Source organism: Maniola hyperantus, chromosome 6 (genome assembly GCF_902806685.2).
Source record: "Maniola hyperantus chromosome 6, iAphHyp1.2, whole genome shotgun sequence".
NCBI classification, from domain to species: Eukaryota; Metazoa; Arthropoda; class Insecta; order Lepidoptera; family Nymphalidae; genus Maniola; species Maniola hyperantus.
This window is the reverse complement of record NC_048541.1, coordinates 7,209,858-7,230,566: the sequence shown is the minus strand read 5'-3', so window position 1 is coordinate 7,230,566 and position 20,709 is coordinate 7,209,858. Positions and strand designations below refer to the sequence as shown.

Sequence of the window (20,709 nt, the reverse complement as noted above, 5' to 3'; positions counted from 1 at the left end):
ACTGCAATCTCACCTGGTGGTAAGTGATGATGCAGTCTAAGATGGAAGCGGGCTAACCTCGAAGGACTATGACAGTTATTCTTAAACCCTTTCCTAGACAGACGTAGACATCATCACCATATTATCATCATCATCATGATCAACCCGTCGCTGGTCCATTACTACTGAGCACAGGTCTCCTCTCAGAATGAGAAGGGCTTAGGCCATAGTCTGCCACGTTGGACCAGTGTAGATCGGTAGATTTCAAACACCTTTGAGAACACTGTGAAGAACCCTCAGGCATGCGGTTTCCTCACGAAGTTTTCCTTCACGTTTAAAGCTGATGATTTTTAACGTTGACATACATACTACAATTATTTAAATAATGGTTAGGTACGTACAACCAGTGGCGTGCAGGTCATAGAGGCATAAATGCACTGCTTACCCCAGTTGTAATAGCTCAATGCATATTTTTCATTATGACCTGCCAGTAAACAGGTTCATTAAAAAATCATTAAAAAATTCGTATCTCCTAAACTATTGAAAATCGCTGAACATACATGGGGGTGATTTGGATACCCCTTAATATAAGGTATTCAATTTTTTCTTTTAGACGTCACATCTCCGGCCACCCTGTATATGTATCAGTGTGTGTTTGTGTATAAGTGATGTAGTAAGTGTAGAATATATGTATTGTATGTGTTCCTAATTAATAAAATAAATAAATGCCGTCAAATCACAAAATAGCTAAAATTAAGTAGTATGGATGTGGTGTTGATAACACTCTAATATACAGATACCCGTGGCTTTGGCGAGATGTAAAATCTACGATGAGTAGGTACACAGAAATAATATTCCATTTTATCAGTTACAATGTCCTGTCATTAATATCTATCATAGTTATATCACTTACTTATAAGGAACTAGCTTATGCTCGCGACTTCGTCCGCGTGGACTACACAAATTTCAAACCCTTATTTCACCCCCTTAGGAGTTGAATTTTCAAAAATCCTTTCTTAGCGGATGCCTACGTCATAATAGCTACCTGCACGCCAAATTTCAGCCCGATCCGTCCAGTAGTTTAAGCTGTGCGATGATAGATCAGTCAGTCAGTCAGTCAGTTAGTCCGTCACCTTTTCCTTTTATATATTTAGATAATAATTAAGGACTGTATCTCCCAGGTAGATAGGTAGGTACCTGTCCACGTTTACTGTAGCATATAATATTACTAGCTTATGCCCGCGACTTCGTCCGAGTGGACTACACAAATTTTGAACCCCTATTTTACACCCTTAGGGTTGATCTTTAACTATGAGATTTTAACATATGAGCTTAATAAAATATTATGTTATACTGCTAATTGCAAAAATATTAACTACAAAACTTCTTTATAGACACTTCAAAACTGACAGACTTTCATACAAACTTCAAACCCCTATTTTACCCCTTCATGGGTTGAATATTGAAAAATCCTTTCTTAGCGGACGCTTACGTTATAATAGCTATCTGCATGCCGAATTTCAGCGTGATCCGTCCAGTAGTTTGAGCTGTGCGTTGATAGATCAGTCAGTCAGTCTGTCAGTCAGTCAGTCTGTCAGTCAGTCAGTCACCTTTTCCTTTTATATAATAGATTATTCCTTTTTTTATGGTATTCGGATTATGAGGTGGGTAATAATAAAACTATAGCTGTTAATAAAATTATTTATTAATGAATGAAAATAAAATAAAATATGAATTTGGATAATACATAGGTATACTAGGTACTTAAAATAAATACAATTTTGTACATGGTAATTACTTAAGCAAAGAGAAAGTTTCGTTTTTTAACCGACTTCAAAAAACGAGGAGGTTCTCAATTCGTCAGAATCTTTTTTTTATTTTTTATTATTTTTTATGTATGTTTCCCGATTACTCGAAGACGCCTGGACCGATTTTGAAAATTCTTTTTTTGTTTGAAAGGTTATAAGGTAAGGTAACTTCTTAAGTTTTATGCAAGTTTTTTACTTGGTAGGTACAGTATAATTAATCTATTTTTCCTCTCTTAGTATAGATTTTAAATCGCATCACTGACCGCTCTTAAAATAACATCCTGCATAGTGATTGCATAATTATTTTTATTGTTGTGCTATATTCGCGTGCATTTCTTGAATTAACTGAGTTGCAATTTGTTGTAATTGTTCACTTAAACTGTGCAATATCTTCAATTGGTTGTCAACGCTGGAAGACGCTAATGGTTGGCTCCCTGAAATTTATGCAATTTTTTTTAAATTATTATTCAATGGTTATAATTATTTTGATATAAATACATATAATTATTATTTAAAAAAAATAAATATTTAAAAAACTCCAATGTAGAAATAAGCTGTGATATTCTACATTGGAGTTTTGTAAATTGAACGTCCGCCTTCTAATCGGAGGTCGGTGTTTTGTGCTTAATCCTTGATCCATCAACCAAGCAAAAGTTTCCAATATAAGACTCGAATTATATCATTAATCCTTCTTAAATATATATATTGAAACGTACAGTTTTTATATTATTAAATGTCTGATTGAAAGAAAACCAATTACCTGTGTTTTGTGATTGTACTGATGTATTGACAATCACTTTGTTTTGGTTACCTGAACCATAGCCAACATTAAAAAGATCCAATCCGTTATTTTCGGTAAGTACAGAACTTGTGCCATGATGATGATGATCTGCACTTGTTGGTCCAGCTTGGGGTTGATAAGCAGCTGGCGTAGAATCGTCACCGAATCTGTTACCTAGTATATCAGCTTGGTCCAATATTACCACATTGTTTCTGTTCACTCCATTTCCAATACTTACTAAAGTATTGCCATTATTTGCTAACTGTAAAAAAGTTAAAGTAATGACATATATTATATAACAACATTAAATCAATCATTCGTTTTGGAAAACTTACGCAAGGATTAAACAGTATGTATGATTTTCATATACTTACATAATTTATTATTACTTACCGTATTGCTTTCTAAGGGCAGGATTGCGTTCCTGAAAAGTTACAATTAATTCATTCAACTCATTTCAAATTGATTTAAATTTAACGTTCAACGTCTCGAAGAAAATACAAATACTCTTTATTGTCTATCCCATAAGAATTTCGAAAAATCCTTTCTTAGTGGATACCTACTCTTTACAAAGAACAGACCCTCCAAATTTCATGTCTCTAGGACCAACGGTTTAGGCTGTACGTTGATATAAATATATACATCAGTAACAGTTTGGAAGTTGAATTTTATATATACAGATAATGTTAAACTTAAAAGTAAATACCATGCAGAATTTGCTCCCGATAAGGACAAATTGACCACTACACTGAAACAAAAAACAAATAATAACGAATAATACATGATTATAAAGTTTTACTAAAGCGTACAGCAGCTACCGTCTTCTCTAACGCTTTATCACTGACTTGTGGCAATGTGCACTTTAGTTTATAATATAATATTATGTAGATAAATGATTTAAAGAGTTGTGGGTTGAAGAGGTTAAAATGATAAATGAATGTATGATGACCATTTATTGAATAAAAAAAAAACAAAGTCGGGCGACTTTGAAATTATTTCATTTAATTGCTCCTTGTTTTACCAAGGGATACCTAAGTTTAAATCTAGGTCCTCTAAATCGTGGTGATCCCACGGGATTTTTAAAGATTCATGCGATTAAATTTTACGAAATTTTCTACCGAAATATCTTGCATCTCAAGGACGGGCTACTACACAAATAGTCTATTTTTTGTCCAGGAAAATCAAAAGTTCCTACAAGATTTTTAAAAACCTTAATCCAAGAGGGCGAAGCTTCGGGCATCGGCTAGTATTAAATAAGGATCAGAGTAGGTATAACAAGTTTGATGTATTATACAAGTAAAAGTCTATTTAATTACATAAAAAATATTTTATTAGAAGATAATGCAACATTGACACCAGAGTTATTATAAAAATAAATATATGTAAGTACATACATTAAAATCTATATCTAACACCAAACAATGTTTGGTTGTTTGATGGTGTTCAAACAAAATATAAACAAATAATAAAAATTAAAAGTGTCGCGTTGGAAAATAGATATAATAACCAAATAAAAGATAGTTTAATATGTACCTAATGTTTTTTTATGTTAATTACCTACGGGTAAAATTACAAAACACTTTAAGTAACTTTTACTTCAAGTAATATTTACAATCGTAATAAGGTATTGAAGGTAAGTATTAAATTAATCTAGAGGTTGCAATTAAAAATCATTGATGTTTTTCAGGGCATGATGTTATGCATTTTCATGATTACAAATCCAAAAAAGTTTTACAGTCACTATAAGAAGTCGGTAGTAGTATAGTATGTGAAAATACATAAACAGAAACAGTGATGACATAAATAGATTAAATTTTTATTATCATAGATGCAGTAAGAATCATAAAACAACCACTATTGAATTTAATTACACTCTATACAATTGTGCTCTCTTATTAACCGACTTCAAAAAAGGAGGAGGTTTTTAATTCGTAGGAATATTTATTTTTTATCTTCTATACTTATACTTATCTATACTATTATATAAAGAGGTTATGTCGTTAAGTTTGTTTGTAGGGGGTAATCTTTGGAACTACTGACCCGATTTAAAAAATTCTTTCACCAGTAGAAAGCTACATTATTCCTGAGTGACATAAGCTATACAGAATCTTTAAAAACCTAAATCTACGCGGACGAAGCCGCAGGGATCAGCTAGTTTTTTTATAAGTTTGTTTTTCAATGCTGTAACCTTCTCTCCAACAAGTCACTCCGGCATTATTTTATAACATTTTTATGTAACAACATGTTTTATAACTTTTTTAAATACAATTAATAATTACAATTGTGATCATCATTAAATTACAAATTGCTAAAGGAAAATCTTTGGTAAAACGGGCCACGGCATTGTAAATTTTACAGTTAAAAACGTTTAATGGTTAGCATTTTAGTACTTAATTAGGTTTTTAATTATCCTTAATATATTTCAATATTATCATAATTTCATGTTTAGTCTTGCCGCTTCCTGTCTTAATTGGGCTTTTATTTGCTCTATTTGTGCTACCATGGCGTACAATGTTTTCAATTGGGTACCTCTGTTTATCGGCTGTGAATTTCCTGCAATTATTGGAAGGTCGATATTTAACATATTTTTTTTCTTCATGCTAGAATCTAGATTTACTATATTTACTTATGCTACTGAGCGGCTGCTTGCTGTCGAGCGGGTTGCATGCACAAGCATGAATACTGTTAATCTGTAATAATATTATTGTTAAAATTACACTATCGCCTTATAAGATTTTCCAATAAGGCGATATCGCATTATCAGATTTGTTTGGTGCAAGATTTGGGACACTATTAGTTACTTCTGATTGGGTAGATTTACATTTGTTTTAATTCTTCCAACTTAGCACCTTTTAAATCTTAGTCAAGCAATTATTATGTGTGACAAGTTTTATCTTTTAAAAATCATGTTAATTACAATAGGCTACTTGACTCATATCTAATTTCGTCCAATAAATGATTATTTATTATAGTATTTTGCTTAAGACAACGAAATATATCAATAACAATTATTAAAAACGCAGGATGGATATATAAATCCAATTTTAAAAAAGACAGTTTTTATTTTTATTTGAAACGCAGAAAACGCTGTCAGCCATGATGTGACGTCATTAAATATGTAAACAAAGAAATGTCATCCATATGTCACGGAAGTTTATGCTGTTGTTTACAAATGCATGACGTCAGAGCACAGATAATCAATAGGCCAAACATGGCCGACAGTGTTTTCAGCTGTCTATGAAAAATATATTTTTAAATTAAAGTTTTACGGTTTTTAGGGCGCAAAAAAATATAGTGTTAATTTTTTTGATCTAATAGGACAAATATTAACCATTTAAGACCAACTTAAAAAAAGTGTCAACTAGCCTATTAATTTTACCTGTATTTAAAACGTGTATTGTTTCACCATTTACTTGATATGTGCTCCAGGCTCCATCATTACGTACTGGTTGTATTGGTTGGCCATTAACATAGACCGGATTATTACTCGTTCTTCTTCCATAGCCACCATTATTGTAGGGGTTGCCGGCGCGGTTTTGTGTTTGAGGGGTTCTGTTGCCACTATTCACTGGTGCAGTAGGTTGTATTGGTCTGCCGTTAACAAGGATCTGATTATGATTATTTGTGCCATATCCGACATTAAAAAGACCAGATTCACTCAAAAAAGATGTTCCATCATTATTTCTAGTATCATAAGGTCTGTTTTGTGTTTGAAGGGTTCTAGTGTCGGTATTTAGTGATACTGTGTTTCGGTTATCATATCCATGTCCAATGTTAAGTGTAGATCCAAGATACTGATTTGGACGTGGTGTTCTTGAGTTAGTTGGGTTGTTATTGTACGTAGGAGGTCTATTGCCAAATCTGTTACCCAGTACTTCAGGCTGGGATCCACCGTATTGAGTGGGACCAGCACTATTGGGATTTGGGCCAAAATCTATGACATTGTGTTTATAATTGCCATTTCCAATATCTAAGACTCCAGCTTGACGTTTGTATTGGGGCTAAAAATAAATTATACGTTGTCAAAACTTGAAGTATAGTTAAAATAACGGATTTTGTTAACCGACTTCATTTATTATATTATTATTATCTAGCTAACGACTAGCGATCACCTGCGGTTTCGCTTCCTTACGAAAATTTAAAGGATGATTCTTTATTATTTTTATAAAATGCTAATACCTATGTATTGCTTAATTGACATGCTTCATTGAACCTCGGGATTGAACCCTGGACTCCACAAATAGAAGGCCGATGACGACGTAACCACTAAGCTTGATTAGCAAATTTATTAAATATCACACATCGAAAAATATCGTGAGGAAACCTGCATTACCTGAGAGTTCTCAATAATGTTTTCAAGATGTGTGGAGTCCACCTGCCTGCACTTGGCCGTTTGGTGGACTATGGCCTAAACCCTTCTCATTCTATAGGAAGACCCGCGCTCAGTAGTGGGCGGTGATGGGTTGATGATGATTGATGATAATGATGCTAATATATTTTGAATACTACATTAAAAAGTTATACAAATTATTAAAACCTACCACTTCATAGTTGTTGCTGAGCTGGTTTCTGAAAAATTAAAAAAAATAATTCATTAATTTACTTACTGATACCCGCGACTTCGTTTGCGTGGTGTAAAAAGGGTTTCAAAAGCCCTTGTTAACTCTTTGATTTTCCGGGATAAAAGAAGCCTGTGTCACTCTCCAGTCTTTAACTACATCCATGCAAAAATGCAAGCTGAAGTGGCAGTGGGCAGTTCATGCCTGTCGTAGAGGCGATGGCCGTTGGAGTCGGAAAGTCCTTGAGTGGAGACAACGTATAATCAAGCGTAGTGTGGGACGCCCTCCAGCACGATGGACCGATGATATAAAGACGCTAGCGGGAAGTGGCTGGATGAGAAAGGCCGAGGACCGGGTGTGGTGGCTCTCTTTAGGGAATGCCCATGTCCAACAGTGGACGTCCACAGGCTGATGATTATGATGATGATGCAAAAATCATGTGGATCCGTTGCACCCCTCACACCTCCCTATCCGCCTTCTCCACTCCTGTCTCGCTGGTGGACAAATTTAGAATACAATATAATTTTCGAAGAAGTGCGTTCGATTTTCGTGAACGGAGTTCAATCATATAGTCGTGGTTTGGTACAATGGTAAATGGTACAATATTAATTCACCATCAACAGTTCCTAAAAACCCAAAGCTTAGGAGTGCAGTACCCTGCAGCATTAGTATTGAAGGGTTGGAACTTAAAGTTCAATAATGGTATCTATGTTTGGCATCTACAATATTATTTCACAATTAACAATGGCTTAGGAGTGCATCATCAGGGTTGAAGAGTTGGAACATGGAGGTGAACCGTGAAGTCGTTGCTTGGTACCTAAGCCAGAGATAATTTATTCTAAGCGTACCTTTAATATCAATTCACCATCGTCAATTCCTATATCAGCAGAGTCAAATCCAAAAGTGCTGTAGGGAGCCTACCTAACTCTCCAGGTCTTTAACTTTATCCACTATCCGTTGTCCCGTTGTAAAGTTACCTATTGAAGGACAAACCAACAAACAAACACACTTTTACACTTATAATAGTTAAAGTTAGTTCAAATAAGCATCAAAACTCGAAGTCTTTCGTGTCTGCTTCACGTAATATTATACGTCTTATTATCTACACTAAATGATGCCTGCGATTTCGTCCGCGTGGATTTACGTTTTGAAAATCTCGTCGGATTTGAACGATTTTCTGAGATAAAAAGTAGCTTGTAACTCGAAAAATCTCTGGACACACACACACACATACACACACGCACAGACACACGCACACACACAACCACACACACACACAATATAAAAAGTAATAGACCATAATATACCTACGCAATATAAAAAAAGCTTCAATATCCACTTTAAATCACAATTCAATTCATTAAGCGCAGTTTAAGTGAGAAAAGTTATGTGAGAAAAGAGCATATTAAAAAAACATTCATCTTCAGCTACTTATTAAGGAAAATGTTTCAAATTATTATGAATTTATTTTTGTTATATTTATTTGGCATTTTTGTTATAGAAAAGTGAATTACGTAGTATAATAGCATATAAATACGCACCGCCCGGTAACTTTCCCAGATAAGCATAATATCACAATCACTACATTAAAAATAAATATGGATGAATAATACATTTTTAACATTTGGTTTCGCAAGGTTAGGTGCGTGCGGCTACGTGTCTTCCCTGACGCGTAATCACAACTTGTGGTACCTACTTGCAAGAATATACATAGTACTTTATGTATTATGAACCAGCTCGTTGCCGGTTAAGTGAGGTCAAAATGATAAAGTTTCTACTTACTATATTATGTACTAGAGTAAGTACTCTATTATGTGAAAATGCACTGTTTTCTTAAAATTGTAGGTATGCGACAGGTCGAGATGCCAATCGGGGTGGGGACGCCCCGCACACCCGCACAGCATCCATGCTAACCCGGTGCGGGATAGCGCGGGTGACGTGTGCGGTGTGCGGAGCGTCCCCCGCCTCCTACTCAGATTGCCAGCTTGACCTGTCGCGTACTATATGTACCTGTTTTAAACAATTTATAAAGACTTTTGCATCAAAGTTCCGAAAATTATTATATAGGGTGTATTGGGGTAAATTCGAATTTGGGGTAATTCCAAAAAATCATTTTTTCTACCAATACTAGCGTTATTATACTAATAGGATTACTAGGCCTGAAGGAATGTTTGTTTTAACGATACATAATAATCGCTTTTTAGGTAATAGATATTAATCGCTTAAAGGCCCGCAACGCATCGGCGGTTCCTCTGGTGCTGCAAATGTTCATGGGCGGCGGTAATCACTTAACATCAGGTGACCCGCTCGTTTGCTCGCTATATCTATAAAAAAAAAGTACGCATTCGGTGAAAGGTTCATGTGTTAGCTCTGTTTTTGCATTGGATTCATAAATGAGCGGATGGATCCAGAGTAAAACAAGTTTGATAATACAGTAAAAGTCTAATTACCTACATGAAAAATATTTTATTATAAGATAATGCAATATTGACACAATAATAATAATTATTAAAATATGAATAAATATAAGTATCTAGTAATATTATAATCTTTATTTACAACACCAAACAACCAAATACAACAAATAATGAAAATTAAATGTGACGCATTACAAAATCAAATATTATAACCAAAAAAGAAAGCTGTAGATATTAACCTACTGGTACAAATTACAAAACATTTAGAGTGCGTTCTTTACCATCGTATATAAGGATTTTAGTAGGAATTATATTGGTAATCTAGAAAGTGTAATTAAAAATCACTGATATTTTTCAGGGTACTTATGTTGTTAAGTAGTTTCACGATTCCAAATCCAAAAAATATATTGGAGTCACTTTAAACAGTCGGTAAAATGTGGAAATCCATTAAACAGTCACAATGATAATAGACGAATGTTTTTGGCATATAAATGGATTATATTATTATCATAGATAATAATATAATCCAGATAGTCAGAATAAAAAAAAACCACTGAATTTAATTACACCTTATACAATAGTGCTCTCAAATAGAAGTTTCTTATTCAATATTGTAACCATCTCTCACAAATAAGAATTTTCTTGACATTACCACAATTATTATTCACTTTAAAATCATATTATAACTACTTTGTAACAATCACTTTGTATAGGTAACTACAACTGTTTATAATATTAAATTACAAATTGCTAAAGGAAGCTTGCAATGGCATTAGGAATTTTACAGTTCAATCTTTTACTGTTACATATTTTAGTAATTGGGCTATAAATATTGCAATGTTATCATAATTGCATGTTTAGTCTTGCCGCTTGCTGTCTTAATTGGGCTGTAATTTGGTCTATTTGTGCTGACATAGCGTACAATGTTTTCAATTGGATACCTCTGTTTATCGGCTGTGAATTTCCTGCAATTATTCGAAGGATGATATTCAAATTATTTTTTCGTTAGATTCGTGCTAGATCTAATATATATTCTTATGCTAAGTACTGAGTGGCTGCTTGCTGTCGAGCGGGTTGCATGCACAAGCATGAATACTGTTAATCTGTAATAATATGATTGTTAAAATTACACTATCGCCTTATAAATAAGATGTCTTACTTAGATTTATCTAGGGAAAGATTTGGTTCACTATATTAAGTTACTTCTGACTTGGGTAGGTACATTTAGAGGATTTTAATTCTTTCAATTTAACACCTTTTAAATCCTAATCAAGCATAATGCGTGACAAATCATGTTAATAACAATAAACTTTACCTGTATTTAAAATGTGTATTGTTTGACCGTTTGATTGGTATGTGCTCCAGGCTCCATCATTACGTACTGGTTGTATTGGTTGGCCATTAATATAGACTGGACTATTACTCGTTCTTGTTCCATAGCCACCATTATTGCTGGGGTTGCCCGCACTGCTTTGTGTTTGAGGGGTTCTGTTGCCACTATTCACTGGCACAATAGGTTGTATTGGTCTGCCGTCAACAAGGATCTGATTATGATTATTTTCTCCGTAACCGACATTAAAAACATCAGTTCCACTCAAAAAAGATGTTCCTCCATTATTTCTAGTATCGTCAGATCTAGTTCTAGTATCGGGTTTTAGAGCTACTATGTTTCGGTTATCATATCCGTGTCCAACATTAATTGTAGATCCAAGATGCTGGTTTGGACGTGGTGTTTCTGGGTTAGTTGGATTGTAATTGTATGCAGGCGGACTGGTACTGAATCCGTAACCCTGTACTTCAGGCTGGGATCCAACGTGTTGAGTGGGACCAGCACTATTGGCATTCGGGTCAAAATCTATGACATTGTGTTTATAATTGCCCCTCCCAATCTCTGTGACTTCAACTTGACGTTGGTATTGTGGCTAAAAATAAATACGTCATCAAAACTTTTAGTAAAGTTAAAATATCAGGTTTTGTGTATTATCTAGCTAACAACTATTGGTCGCTTGTCCCTTATCTACAATATTGTATAAAAAGCATCCCTGTACAAAATTTCAGCTTTATAGGTCCAATGGTTTGGGCTAGGAGTTGATGAGTCGGAACTGTGGACCTTCTAAATAGGAGGCCTACGTCTTAACCACTAGGCTATCGCTGCTTTAGTATTAGCAGATAAATATCACTTGTTAACGAGGAAGAAATATATCGTGAGGAAACCTGCATTGCCTGAGAGTTCTCCATGATCTTTTCAAGAAAGTCTGCCAATATGTATTTGGCCAGCTTGGTGGACAATGGCCTAATAACCCTTTCTTCTTTTAAAGGAAGGCCCGCGTTCAGTAGTGAGCGGTGATGGGTTGATAATGATTGATGATAATGATGCTAATAATATTACTAGGTATATTATAGTCATAAATTATAAAACCTACCGCTTTATAGTTGCTGTTGAGCTGGCTTCTGAAAAATTGATGAGACAATTTAATAATTTATTTAAGTCTATGTAGAAGACGAAGTACTATATTATTCATGGACATTCGTGGAATAACTATTAAATAAATTATTATGTATTATTAGGCTAAAATATGATGTCCATAACTTCGTTTGCGTGGATAAGGGTTGTTTAAATTAACGTATAGTTTACACGTGAATTTGCTTTTAATATATAGATACACTACGGCAATAAAATGAGCCTATCTCACTCCTAAACTTTATTATTTATTTATTTATTTATTATTTAATTAACTAGCTGATGCCCGCGACTTCGTACGCGTGGATTTAGATTTTTAAAAATACCGCGGGAACTCATTGATTTCTCGGGATAAAAAGTAGCCTATATCAGTCTCCAGGTCTTTAACCATACCCATGCAAAAAATCACGTCAATCCATTGCTCCGTTGCGACGTGATTGAAGGACAAACCAACAAACCAATAAACCAACAAACAAACACACTCGCATTCATAATATGGGTGCTGATTAGAACGCTGTCCATTTACTATGTATGCCAAAAAATACATCGACCCGTTACTCCGTTGTGAAGTTATTGATAGAAAAACCAACAAACAAATAGTTTTGTACCTATTTATAATAGTAGGGATTAATAGGGATAAACGAATTGTTCAAATAAGCAGCAAAAAACGAATTTACTCGTGTCTACTGGATATAATATTAGGTATAGGTAAATATGAAAGATATCTAAAGCCTGCGATTTCGTCTTATGTGGTAAATGCACATCTTAAAATATATTCATCGACAGATTTAAGGAAAACACTTCAAATAATTATATAAGCTATACACTTTTTGTTAATGACGTATGTAAAATACTTGCTTATGCTCGTGACTTCGTCCGCGTGGACTACACAAAATTCAACCCTCTATTTCACCCCCTTAGGAGTAGAATTTTCAAAAACCCTTTCTTAGCGGATGCCAATGTCATAATAGCTATCTGCATGCCAACTTTCAGTAGCATTCGATCCGTCCAGTAGTTTCAGCTGTGCGTTGATAGATCAGTCAGTCAGTCAGTCACCTTTTCCTTTTATATATTTAGATTTATGTTCTAAGGTAGGTAGATTACGAGTATAATAGCATATGAATACGCACCGCCCGGTAACTCTTTCAGATAAAAACGTCACAACAATAACTAAACTAAAAACAAATATGGATGAACAATACATTTTTAACGTTTGGTTTTGCAAAGTTACGTGTGGCCTTCTCAGACGAGTAATCACAACTTATGGTAGGTACATGTAAGAATATAGTACTTTATATACATATAAACCAGCTCGTTGCGGGTTAAGTGAGGTCAAAATGATAATGTATCTATTATATTATGCTGTAGGCTGTGCGAGTCTGCAGAGCGTCCCCACCCCAATTGTCATCTCGACCTGTCACGTACTATACCTACAATGTTTTTTTTGAAATAATATAATATTTATTTTTAGATTCAAATGAAAATATAAACAACAACAACAATAAACAAAAATACCAAACTTATTCTAGAACATAAAAATTACAGATCGAAAATATCATCTAAACCACCGCAACGAGGCAGGGTGCCCAGAACGCTGGCAGCGTTACCTCGTTGAATGGCCAGACTAATATGCTGACCACGGTAACTGCCAGCCCTCTGGTCCCCCGTGGATTCCGCGAATTTTTTTTGAAATAATTTATACTATGTAGGTTTTTTTAAACTTCTTATAAAAAATATTATATACCTACTCGTATATGTGGCGTAATCTAAACGTATCTAATATATTTTACATGCAACTATATATACTACTACTATATATAGCTATAATAACCACAGTTATACTATTAAGTAAATGAATGAGACGTTCTTGAACACAGTCATAATTTTTTTTTTTACAAAAAAAAAAACCGCCTTAAATAGATACCTAACCGTGATTGTACAATAAAAATTAATACTTAATCTTATTTTTTTGTTACTTCTAGTAACCATTTGTAGTAACCTTTGATTGTTATGATTTCTATTCATCCTATTCTGTTAGTAATAGTAATACCTATCTAAAATAATGGTCATTTTTATTTCCATTTATCCAATAGTGCAAAAGTCTGTTCTGTTAATTCCTGCCTGTTGGTCTGCTAGCTTTTCGCAAACCATAGGTACGTTTACCCGTTTTGACGTTTGGTATATAGTTTGGATCCTGGGGATGGATAGACTACTTTTTGTTCCTGAAAATCAAAGAGTTCTTCACGGGATTTTTAGAAAACCTAAATCCACACGGATGAAGCTGCGGGCATCATTTATTCGGCACAAGATTTATTGCTTGCATCCCACACGCGGATATAGCTTACTTTTCGATAGATCGAAGAGTTCCCTTGAGAAAAACCTAAATCCATAAGGATGAAGAATATTAAAATAAAACTAAACTATAAAATAAGCTTCAAATTTAAACTGAAATAAATTACATTGAATTATACAACTTTAATTGAAAACTAAACCGAATCAAAAAAATCTCATTAGGGTAAGGTACAGATTTAGAAAGTTGGGTTTAAACGTTAAAAAAACAAAAGATAATTACGGCATTAATAATAATTATAATTTTATTGTAAACTTATCTTAGGTATACCCAGATGATTAGGTTTTTTTATTGTTGGGCAAAAACCAAGCGATAGAGGGTGTACAACACGAATAGTAGGTAAGTATTTAAAACCCCGCCCGGATAATAGGATCATACACTATGTAGGTATGTACTTATTTATCAAAATAAGAATATTTAGCTATAACAACGTCTAACAGGTTATTCCGAATTACCTATGCATATTAAGTTGACTTTGAGCTCAATACATGACCAACGTTTATTTTGATCACGTAATTTTTGGACTATTGTTTACAATATGAGTCAGTAGTCAGCATAAGTGACAATGATAAAATAAGCCATTATCTTAATTTTTTCTAACATAATATTATGATACTTTTAAAATATTGTACTTACTTACTAACTTTTTGTATAAATAATAATTGTTTTTTGTGGCAAAGGTTGTAAAAGTAAAGATATTGCAGAATTGAGACTTTTAAAATTATCATTTAATATTAAATCATATAAATTAAGACATTGAAAAAAAAACTATACTATAATCTTGAACAAAACTATCGTAAACCGAGGCAATAATATGTAAAGGTTTAGACAGTAGATAGTAAACAACAAATAAATACGAGATGTATCCGTATAGAATCCATCTTCATGGTGTATGATGGAGTGAGTAATGTGATGCATCAGGCGTCCGTCCAGTATTTAATAATTTTATCTTACATCTATCAAATGTATATAGTTGTATCCATCTTCTATCTCGTGTGGAGGTCTAACTGGCTGCGCTTGAAACAATGGGGGTAAAAGCTGATCTCTAAAAATAATTGTAGGGTTAGGCGTAGTGGTACAGTCTCCATTGATTGGATTTGCAGTAGTAGCTTCATCGTTAAGTTGAGGTTTATTTTGATGTGGTGGTTTATTATGTGTAGGATGTCCATGCGGTGGTTTACCAGGAGAAGACCCACCATGAGGTGGGGGTTTATCATGGTGAGAGTGTCCACCATCCGGTTGTTTATCATGATGAGGTGATCCACCATGCGGCGGTGGTCTGTCATGGTGTGTAGATTCACCGTGATGAGGTCCACCATGAGGAGGTGGTCCATCATGATGAGGTGGCCCACCATGGGGAGGTGGTCCACTGTGAGGAGGTGGTCTACCATGAGAAGGAGGCCCACCATGAGGAGGAGGTCCACCATGATGAGGTGGTCCACTGTGGGGAGGTGGTCCACTGTGAGGAGGTGGTCTACCATGAGAAGGAGTTCCACCATGAGGAGGAGGTCTACCATGATGAGGTGGTCCACCGTTAGGAGGTGGTTCATTGTGAGGAGGTGGTCTACCATGAGAAGGAATTCCACCATGAGGAGGAGGTCCACCATGATGAGGTGGTCCACCGTGAGGAGGTGGTCCACTGTGAGGAGGTGGTTTACCATGAGAAGGAGTTCCACCATGAGGAGGAGGTCCACCATGAGGAGGAGGAGATCCACCATGAGGCGGGGGCCTATCATGGTGAGAAGGTCCCCCGTGAGGAGGTTGATGTTCATCCTGCGGAGGTGGTTTGTCATGGTGAGTAGACCCACCATCAGGTTGTTTATCATGATGAGATGATCCACCATGCGGAGGTGGTCTATCTTGGTGAACAGATCCACCATAATGAGGTGGTCTGCTATGAGGAGGTGGTTTACCATGAGAAGGAGATTCGCCATGAGGACGAGAACCAGCATGAGGTCTATCATTGTTAGAAGGTCCCCCATAAGGAGATTGATGTCCACCTTGCGGAGGTGGTTTATTATGGTGAGAAGATCCACCTTGTGCAGGTGGCTTACTATGGGAAGAGTGTTCACTATGCGGAGGTGGTCTGTTATGGTGAGAAGATCCACTGTGATGAGGTGGTCTACTATGAGGAGGTGGTTTGCCATGAGAAGGAGATGCACCATGATACGGGGGTCTATCGTGATGAGAAGGTCCCCCATGGGGAAGTTGATGTCCACCAAGCGGAGGTTGTTTATTATGCTGAGCTAATCCTCCTTGTGGAGGTTGTTTACTATGAGAAGAATGTTCATCACACGAAGGTGGTCTGTTATGGTGAGTAGATCCACCATGAGGGGGCCTATTATGGTGAGAAGATCCAGCATAAGGTGGCTTTTCATGAAAAGATAATTCACCACTAAGTGGCGGTTTGCCATGAGATGTTCCATCAAGCATAGGATATTTATCATGTGACTGTGGCTTGCTATGATCTGGAGGATTGCTTTGAGATGACCAAGACGGTGGTTGACCAGAAGGCCATTTTCGAACTGGTAAAAGACCGAACTCTTCATAAGGAGAATATTTCTGTAGATCTGGAGGGTTCCCATGAAAACCGTCGTAATCTAGCAAATCTTTGACGTTAACTTTTTGAGAATTTGGACCAGAAATATCTCGATGTTGAAAAGTATTGTTGTTTTTGTTTGTTACTGATATTGCTTTTTGTGGTAGCTCATGTTTTTCTAGTGTTTTTATGTTGTCCGTCCCATTAAAACATTTATTTACTCGTTCATTGGAGTCTTTACATCTTGTTTTTTCTGTAATTCTCCCACTGGGACTGGCTGAATTATTTTTGTTTTCATAGTTTCCTGAAAAAAATATTTTTCACGTAAAAAAATTGTCATTGATAATATATTCGCACGAAAGTTGTTTGTCTTTATCTTTATATAATTATAACATTCATGACATGCAGATAACAGATCATTTGGGGTAAAACCTAATAGTCCAGTGAATCATAAGTTTTATACTGATTTAATTTATAATTTTATCTTTTTGATAAACTTAGATAGCAAAAGTCGTCTCATAAATGTTAATCTCTATATATAATTTATAACATTCCTTTAAGTACGGGGATGGTTCTTACGGAGAAAAAAAATCTAAAACAATCCTGAAAAAGAATCGACTGTTAGGCGGTACGAAGTTCGCCGGGGCAGTTAGTTATAAATAATGTTGATCAAGTGCGTGTCAGCAAAACATAATGTGAGATAGAGTCCGTAGTCATGATGATAATAATCAATTTTATTTTATTTTAAGTCTTTGTTGCCATAACTATAACTTTTTTAAGTCTTGAAGTCAGTTCCAAGTGGGCAATAGCGACGGTAGCACTATGGTCTTATAGTCTTAATTAATACCTACTGATGAAATTATAATATTCTTACACTGATCTTAAGACATAAAAAGCAAATGCTTACAAACATTGCGTAGTAAATAAAATATTAGAACATCATCTCTTGCAGCACTGCAGTCCCGGCGTAACCACGACTCATGCAACTGAGTCGAAATATCGATAATTCAAAATCATCAAGTTAATCGTAGTATGTAGTTATGTACCCATTATTTATTTACATTATGATATTAGAAATTTATCTTAAAATTTCAGTAAAACATTATTAAAAATATAAAAATTACCACGTGTAATAGATATTGCCAAGCTTTTTATGCCCGGTCATGTGAATAATGCAGTTGTAGTTTGACATAATATGTAAAAGTATACCATAAAAACAAAGTACATACCTTTGTAAGTTCCATGTTCTGCGCAGAAACACGTTACTGTACAAACACAAACAGTTAAAAGGCAATAATAAACAGTATCGTACACAATTTTCATGTTGACGTTAACCACAAAATATTATGTTAGTAACAACTACTAACAACTAGAGAGGTGATGTCCATCTTTGCTATACGAATGAAGGAGTATTAGATATTTTGTTTTCTCACATGATTTCAAACCGGTATGTACCTAAGGGATTCGGTATCGGTATTTTTATGAGAATATTGACTTTACATTTATAATATTATTTTAAAGGTCAAACTAAATTATTATAATTGTTCACCTTTTTATAGTCTAAAACACAGAATCATCATTTAACACGACAATTGTCTTTTTGCTGATGTTCGGATTGCACAACAGTAGATTTTTCTTACTTTGTAATTCTCTGTTTCATAAACTGTGATAGACTAGTGGTTAGGACGTCCGCTTCCTTATTGGATGTCGGGGGTTCGATCCCGGGCACGCACCTCTAACTTATCGGAGTTATGTGCGTTTTAAGTAATTAAATATCACTTGCTTTAACGGCCTAGGAAAACATCGTGAGGAAACCTGCATGCCTGAGCTGACAGTTCTTCATAATTTTATTTTATTCGTTTATTTGCAAACGACAGCGATACATACAATATAATTTTACATAATAACAGACTGAAAATAAGGCCAAATAGGATTACAATTTTTTACAGATTACTTATTAGATATTAATTATAAATTTATAACAGTACGTTTGATAATTTAAACAAGCTTTACAATAATATAATAATATGAAAATATAAAAGTCAATTAACTAGTAATAATGTTCTCAAAGGCGTTTGAAGTCTGCCAATTCGCACTTGGCCAGCGTGGTAGACTATGGCCAAAACCATTCTCACTCCGAGAGGAGACCCGTGCAATGTAGTGAGCCGGCGATAGGACATTCATTCTAGATATTTTATTTTTACCATGAATCTTGCAGCTTTGATCCTGGAATCAATGTTTTCTGTAGGAAAATAATATAATCTATTTTGCTGCGGTAAGAACTATGCCCCTAAATTCTATTTATCTGCTAAAATGTATCAAAATCGATTCAGAGTTAAAGCTGTGTGAAGGTACCAAACACAACAACAAAAGGCAGGTACATACATGTCACAGATATATAGACAGACACTTTCGCATTTAGGAATACCAACCTAACTGATGCCCGCGACTTCTTTCGCGTGGATTTAGGTTTCAAAAAACCTGTGGAAATTCATTGATTTTCCGGGATATAAAATAGCTTATCACACTCTCCAGGTCTTTAACTTTATAAATGCGAAAAAATCAGGCTAAATCGTTGCTCCGTTGCAGCGTGATTGAAGAACAAACAAATAAAACATACATATTTTCGCATTTATAATGAGGGTAACGGAACGTTTTTTATTTATAATAATATGGGTAATGGTACGGATGTTGTCGAACACAACTCGGATTTAATAGAGCTTCTGATGATCTCACAGTAGGTACAACGTGTGAACAATGGCGATAATTAAGTTAGGCTGTGATGGCACGGCTGACTAACACAAATAGCTCAATTAAACAGCAGCCCAAGCAGAATCAGTGTGACTATGCTTTCTCGCGGCTTTTTCGTCGACAAAATGTTGCTTAAGCGGCGAGATGGTTGTGTTAGACCTGTGCTTGGGCGGCAGGTCATGACGTGGCAGGTCGCCGTATCCCAAACATACCTAAATATAGGCTTAACAACAAGTAGGCGAGTAGGTGATTCATCTACAAATAATATATCAAATTCTTTGTCATTGTTTTTATTGATGGCAATCGGGGAGGGAAAGCCCCGCACATCCGTATCCCCCGCGCTTACCTGGTGCGGGCGGGTGGCGTGCGGGAGTGTGGGACATCCCCCCGCCTCAGACCCCGATTGCCATCTCAACCTGTCGCGTACGATACCTACTGTGACGCTGCGAACAGCCACATCAGTTTTTAAGAGTATTTTGTATAAAGTCCTCACGGTGTTTTATGTAGGTAATGTATTATGTAATACAACGCTCCAGGCACAGCTTACTTCATTTCGGCAATAAATTAATCTGCTTCGTGATTTTCATACGAACTCGGAAACAGTAATCCATACATATATAATTATGAATTCGAAAGTGTGTCTGTCTGTGAGCATTTCAAGGCGTATCCGTTTAATTAATTTTGACGAGACACAGAGGAGATAGCTTGAGCCTTCCTCGACATAGGCTACTTTTTCTCCCGAAAAATCAAAGAGTTTCCACGGGATTTTTAAAAACCTCAGTTCACGCGGATGAAGTTGCGAGTCCACGGCGTCCAGTTTTTTGCAGGACCCCGTTTTCTGCAGGATCCTGTTTGATGGCGAATGTGTTTATATGCTAGCGAGCATCTCGCGAGCGAGCGAGCGCAGCGATGCTCGTGTGAACGCTAGCATACAAACACATTCGCGAAAGGGGCGTAACGTCTACTTTTTTTAAATTTATTTATTATACTGCATTAACACGTACGATAACAATTTATATCTTGCAAACTGTACATCAGTTTGTTGCCGAGTTCGGGCTCATATT

At 35.5% G+C, this 20,709-nt stretch overlaps 3 protein-coding genes across 9 annotated transcripts; all 3 read right to left on the bottom strand.

Moving 5' to 3' along the window:
• Positions 1 to 1,664: 1,664 nt before the first annotated feature.
• LOC117983130 (uncharacterized) lies at positions 1,665 to 3,428 on the bottom strand. Of its 2 annotated transcripts, none has more exons than XM_069499417.1 (4): positions 3,275 to 3,428; positions 2,962 to 2,992; positions 2,548 to 2,830; positions 1,665 to 2,221 (listed from the first exon to the last, which is right to left on the bottom strand). In XM_069499417.1, the coding sequence occupies exons 1-4, from the start codon at positions 3,349 to 3,351 to the stop codon at positions 2,094 to 2,096; spliced, it is 519 nt and encodes a 172-aa protein (XP_069355518.1). In that variant the 5' UTR covers positions 3,352 to 3,428; the 3' UTR covers positions 1,665 to 2,093. The 2 variants fall into 2 exon arrangements, with proteins under 2 accessions (XP_069355518.1, XP_069355519.1); XM_069499418.1 differs by having other exon boundaries at positions 2,599 to 2,830; positions 3,275 to 3,426.
• Positions 3,429 to 3,875: 447 nt separating this feature from the next.
• On the bottom strand, positions 3,876 to 13,283 carry LOC117983123 (putative uncharacterized protein DDB_G0282499). 6 transcript variants are annotated; one of them, XR_011236892.1, is made up of 5 exons: positions 8,669 to 8,819; positions 7,110 to 7,137; positions 5,948 to 6,569; positions 5,195 to 5,258; positions 5,051 to 5,121 (listed from the first exon to the last, which is right to left on the bottom strand). XR_011236892.1 is itself a non-coding variant. In XM_069499413.1 (4 exons), exons 1-4 carry the CDS (start codon positions 13,207 to 13,209, stop codon positions 5,000 to 5,002), a joined length of 831 nt encoding a protein of 276 aa, XP_069355514.1. In that variant the 5' UTR covers positions 13,210 to 13,283; the 3' UTR covers positions 3,876 to 4,999. The 6 variants fall into 6 exon arrangements, 5 of the variants coding, with proteins under 5 accessions (XP_069355514.1, XP_034825487.1, XP_069355513.1 ...); XM_069499413.1 differs by lacking the exons at positions 5,195 to 5,258; positions 5,948 to 6,569; positions 7,110 to 7,137; positions 8,669 to 8,819 and adding exons at positions 10,860 to 11,466; positions 11,968 to 11,995; positions 13,136 to 13,283 and having other exon boundaries at positions 3,876 to 5,121; XM_034969596.2 differs by lacking the exons at positions 5,195 to 5,258; positions 7,110 to 7,137; positions 8,669 to 8,819 and adding exons at positions 11,968 to 11,995; positions 13,136 to 13,280 and having other exon boundaries at positions 3,876 to 5,121.
• A 2,017-nt stretch (positions 13,284 to 15,300) lies between these two features.
• LOC138402469 (uncharacterized) lies at positions 15,301 to 18,217 on the bottom strand. Its single transcript, XM_069499161.1, has 2 exons — positions 18,124 to 18,217; positions 15,301 to 17,198 (listed from the first exon to the last, which is right to left on the bottom strand). The coding sequence occupies exons 1-2, from the start codon at positions 18,215 to 18,217 to the stop codon at positions 15,301 to 15,303; spliced, it is 1,992 nt and encodes a 663-aa protein (XP_069355262.1).
• Positions 18,218 to 20,709: the final 2,492 nt, after the last annotated feature.

Coding starts and splice junctions, on each gene's coding strand:
- LOC117983130 (XM_069499417.1), bottom strand. CDS start 3,351: ATGTATTATTCGTTATTATTTGTTTTTTGTTTCAGTGTAGTGGTCAAT. Junction 2,993..3,274: donor TCGGGAGCAAATTCTGCATG/GTATTTACTTTT, acceptor GTAACTTTTCAG/GAACGCAATCCTGCCCTTAG. Junction 2,222..2,547: donor AGTACAATCACAAAACACAG/GTAATTGGTTTT, acceptor CATAAATTTCAG/GGAGCCAACCATTAGCGTCT.
- LOC117983123 (XM_069499412.1), bottom strand. CDS start 8,751: ATGTTAAAAATGTATTATTCATCCATATTTATTTTTAATGTAGTGATT. Junction 6,570..7,109: donor TCAGCAACAACTATGAAGTG/GTAGGTTTTAAT, acceptor ATTTATTTTTAG/CCCCAATACAAACGTCAAGC. Junction 5,122..5,947: donor AATACACGTTTTAAATACAG/GTAAAATTAATA, acceptor CAATAATTGCAG/GAAATTCACAGCCGATAAAC.
- LOC138402469 (XM_069499161.1), bottom strand. CDS start 18,217: ATGAAAATTGTGTACGATACTGTTTATTATTGCCTTTTAACTGTTTGT. Junction 17,199..18,123: donor AGAACATGGAACTTACAAAG/GTATGTACTTTG, acceptor TATTTTTTTCAG/GAAACTATGAAAACAAAAAT.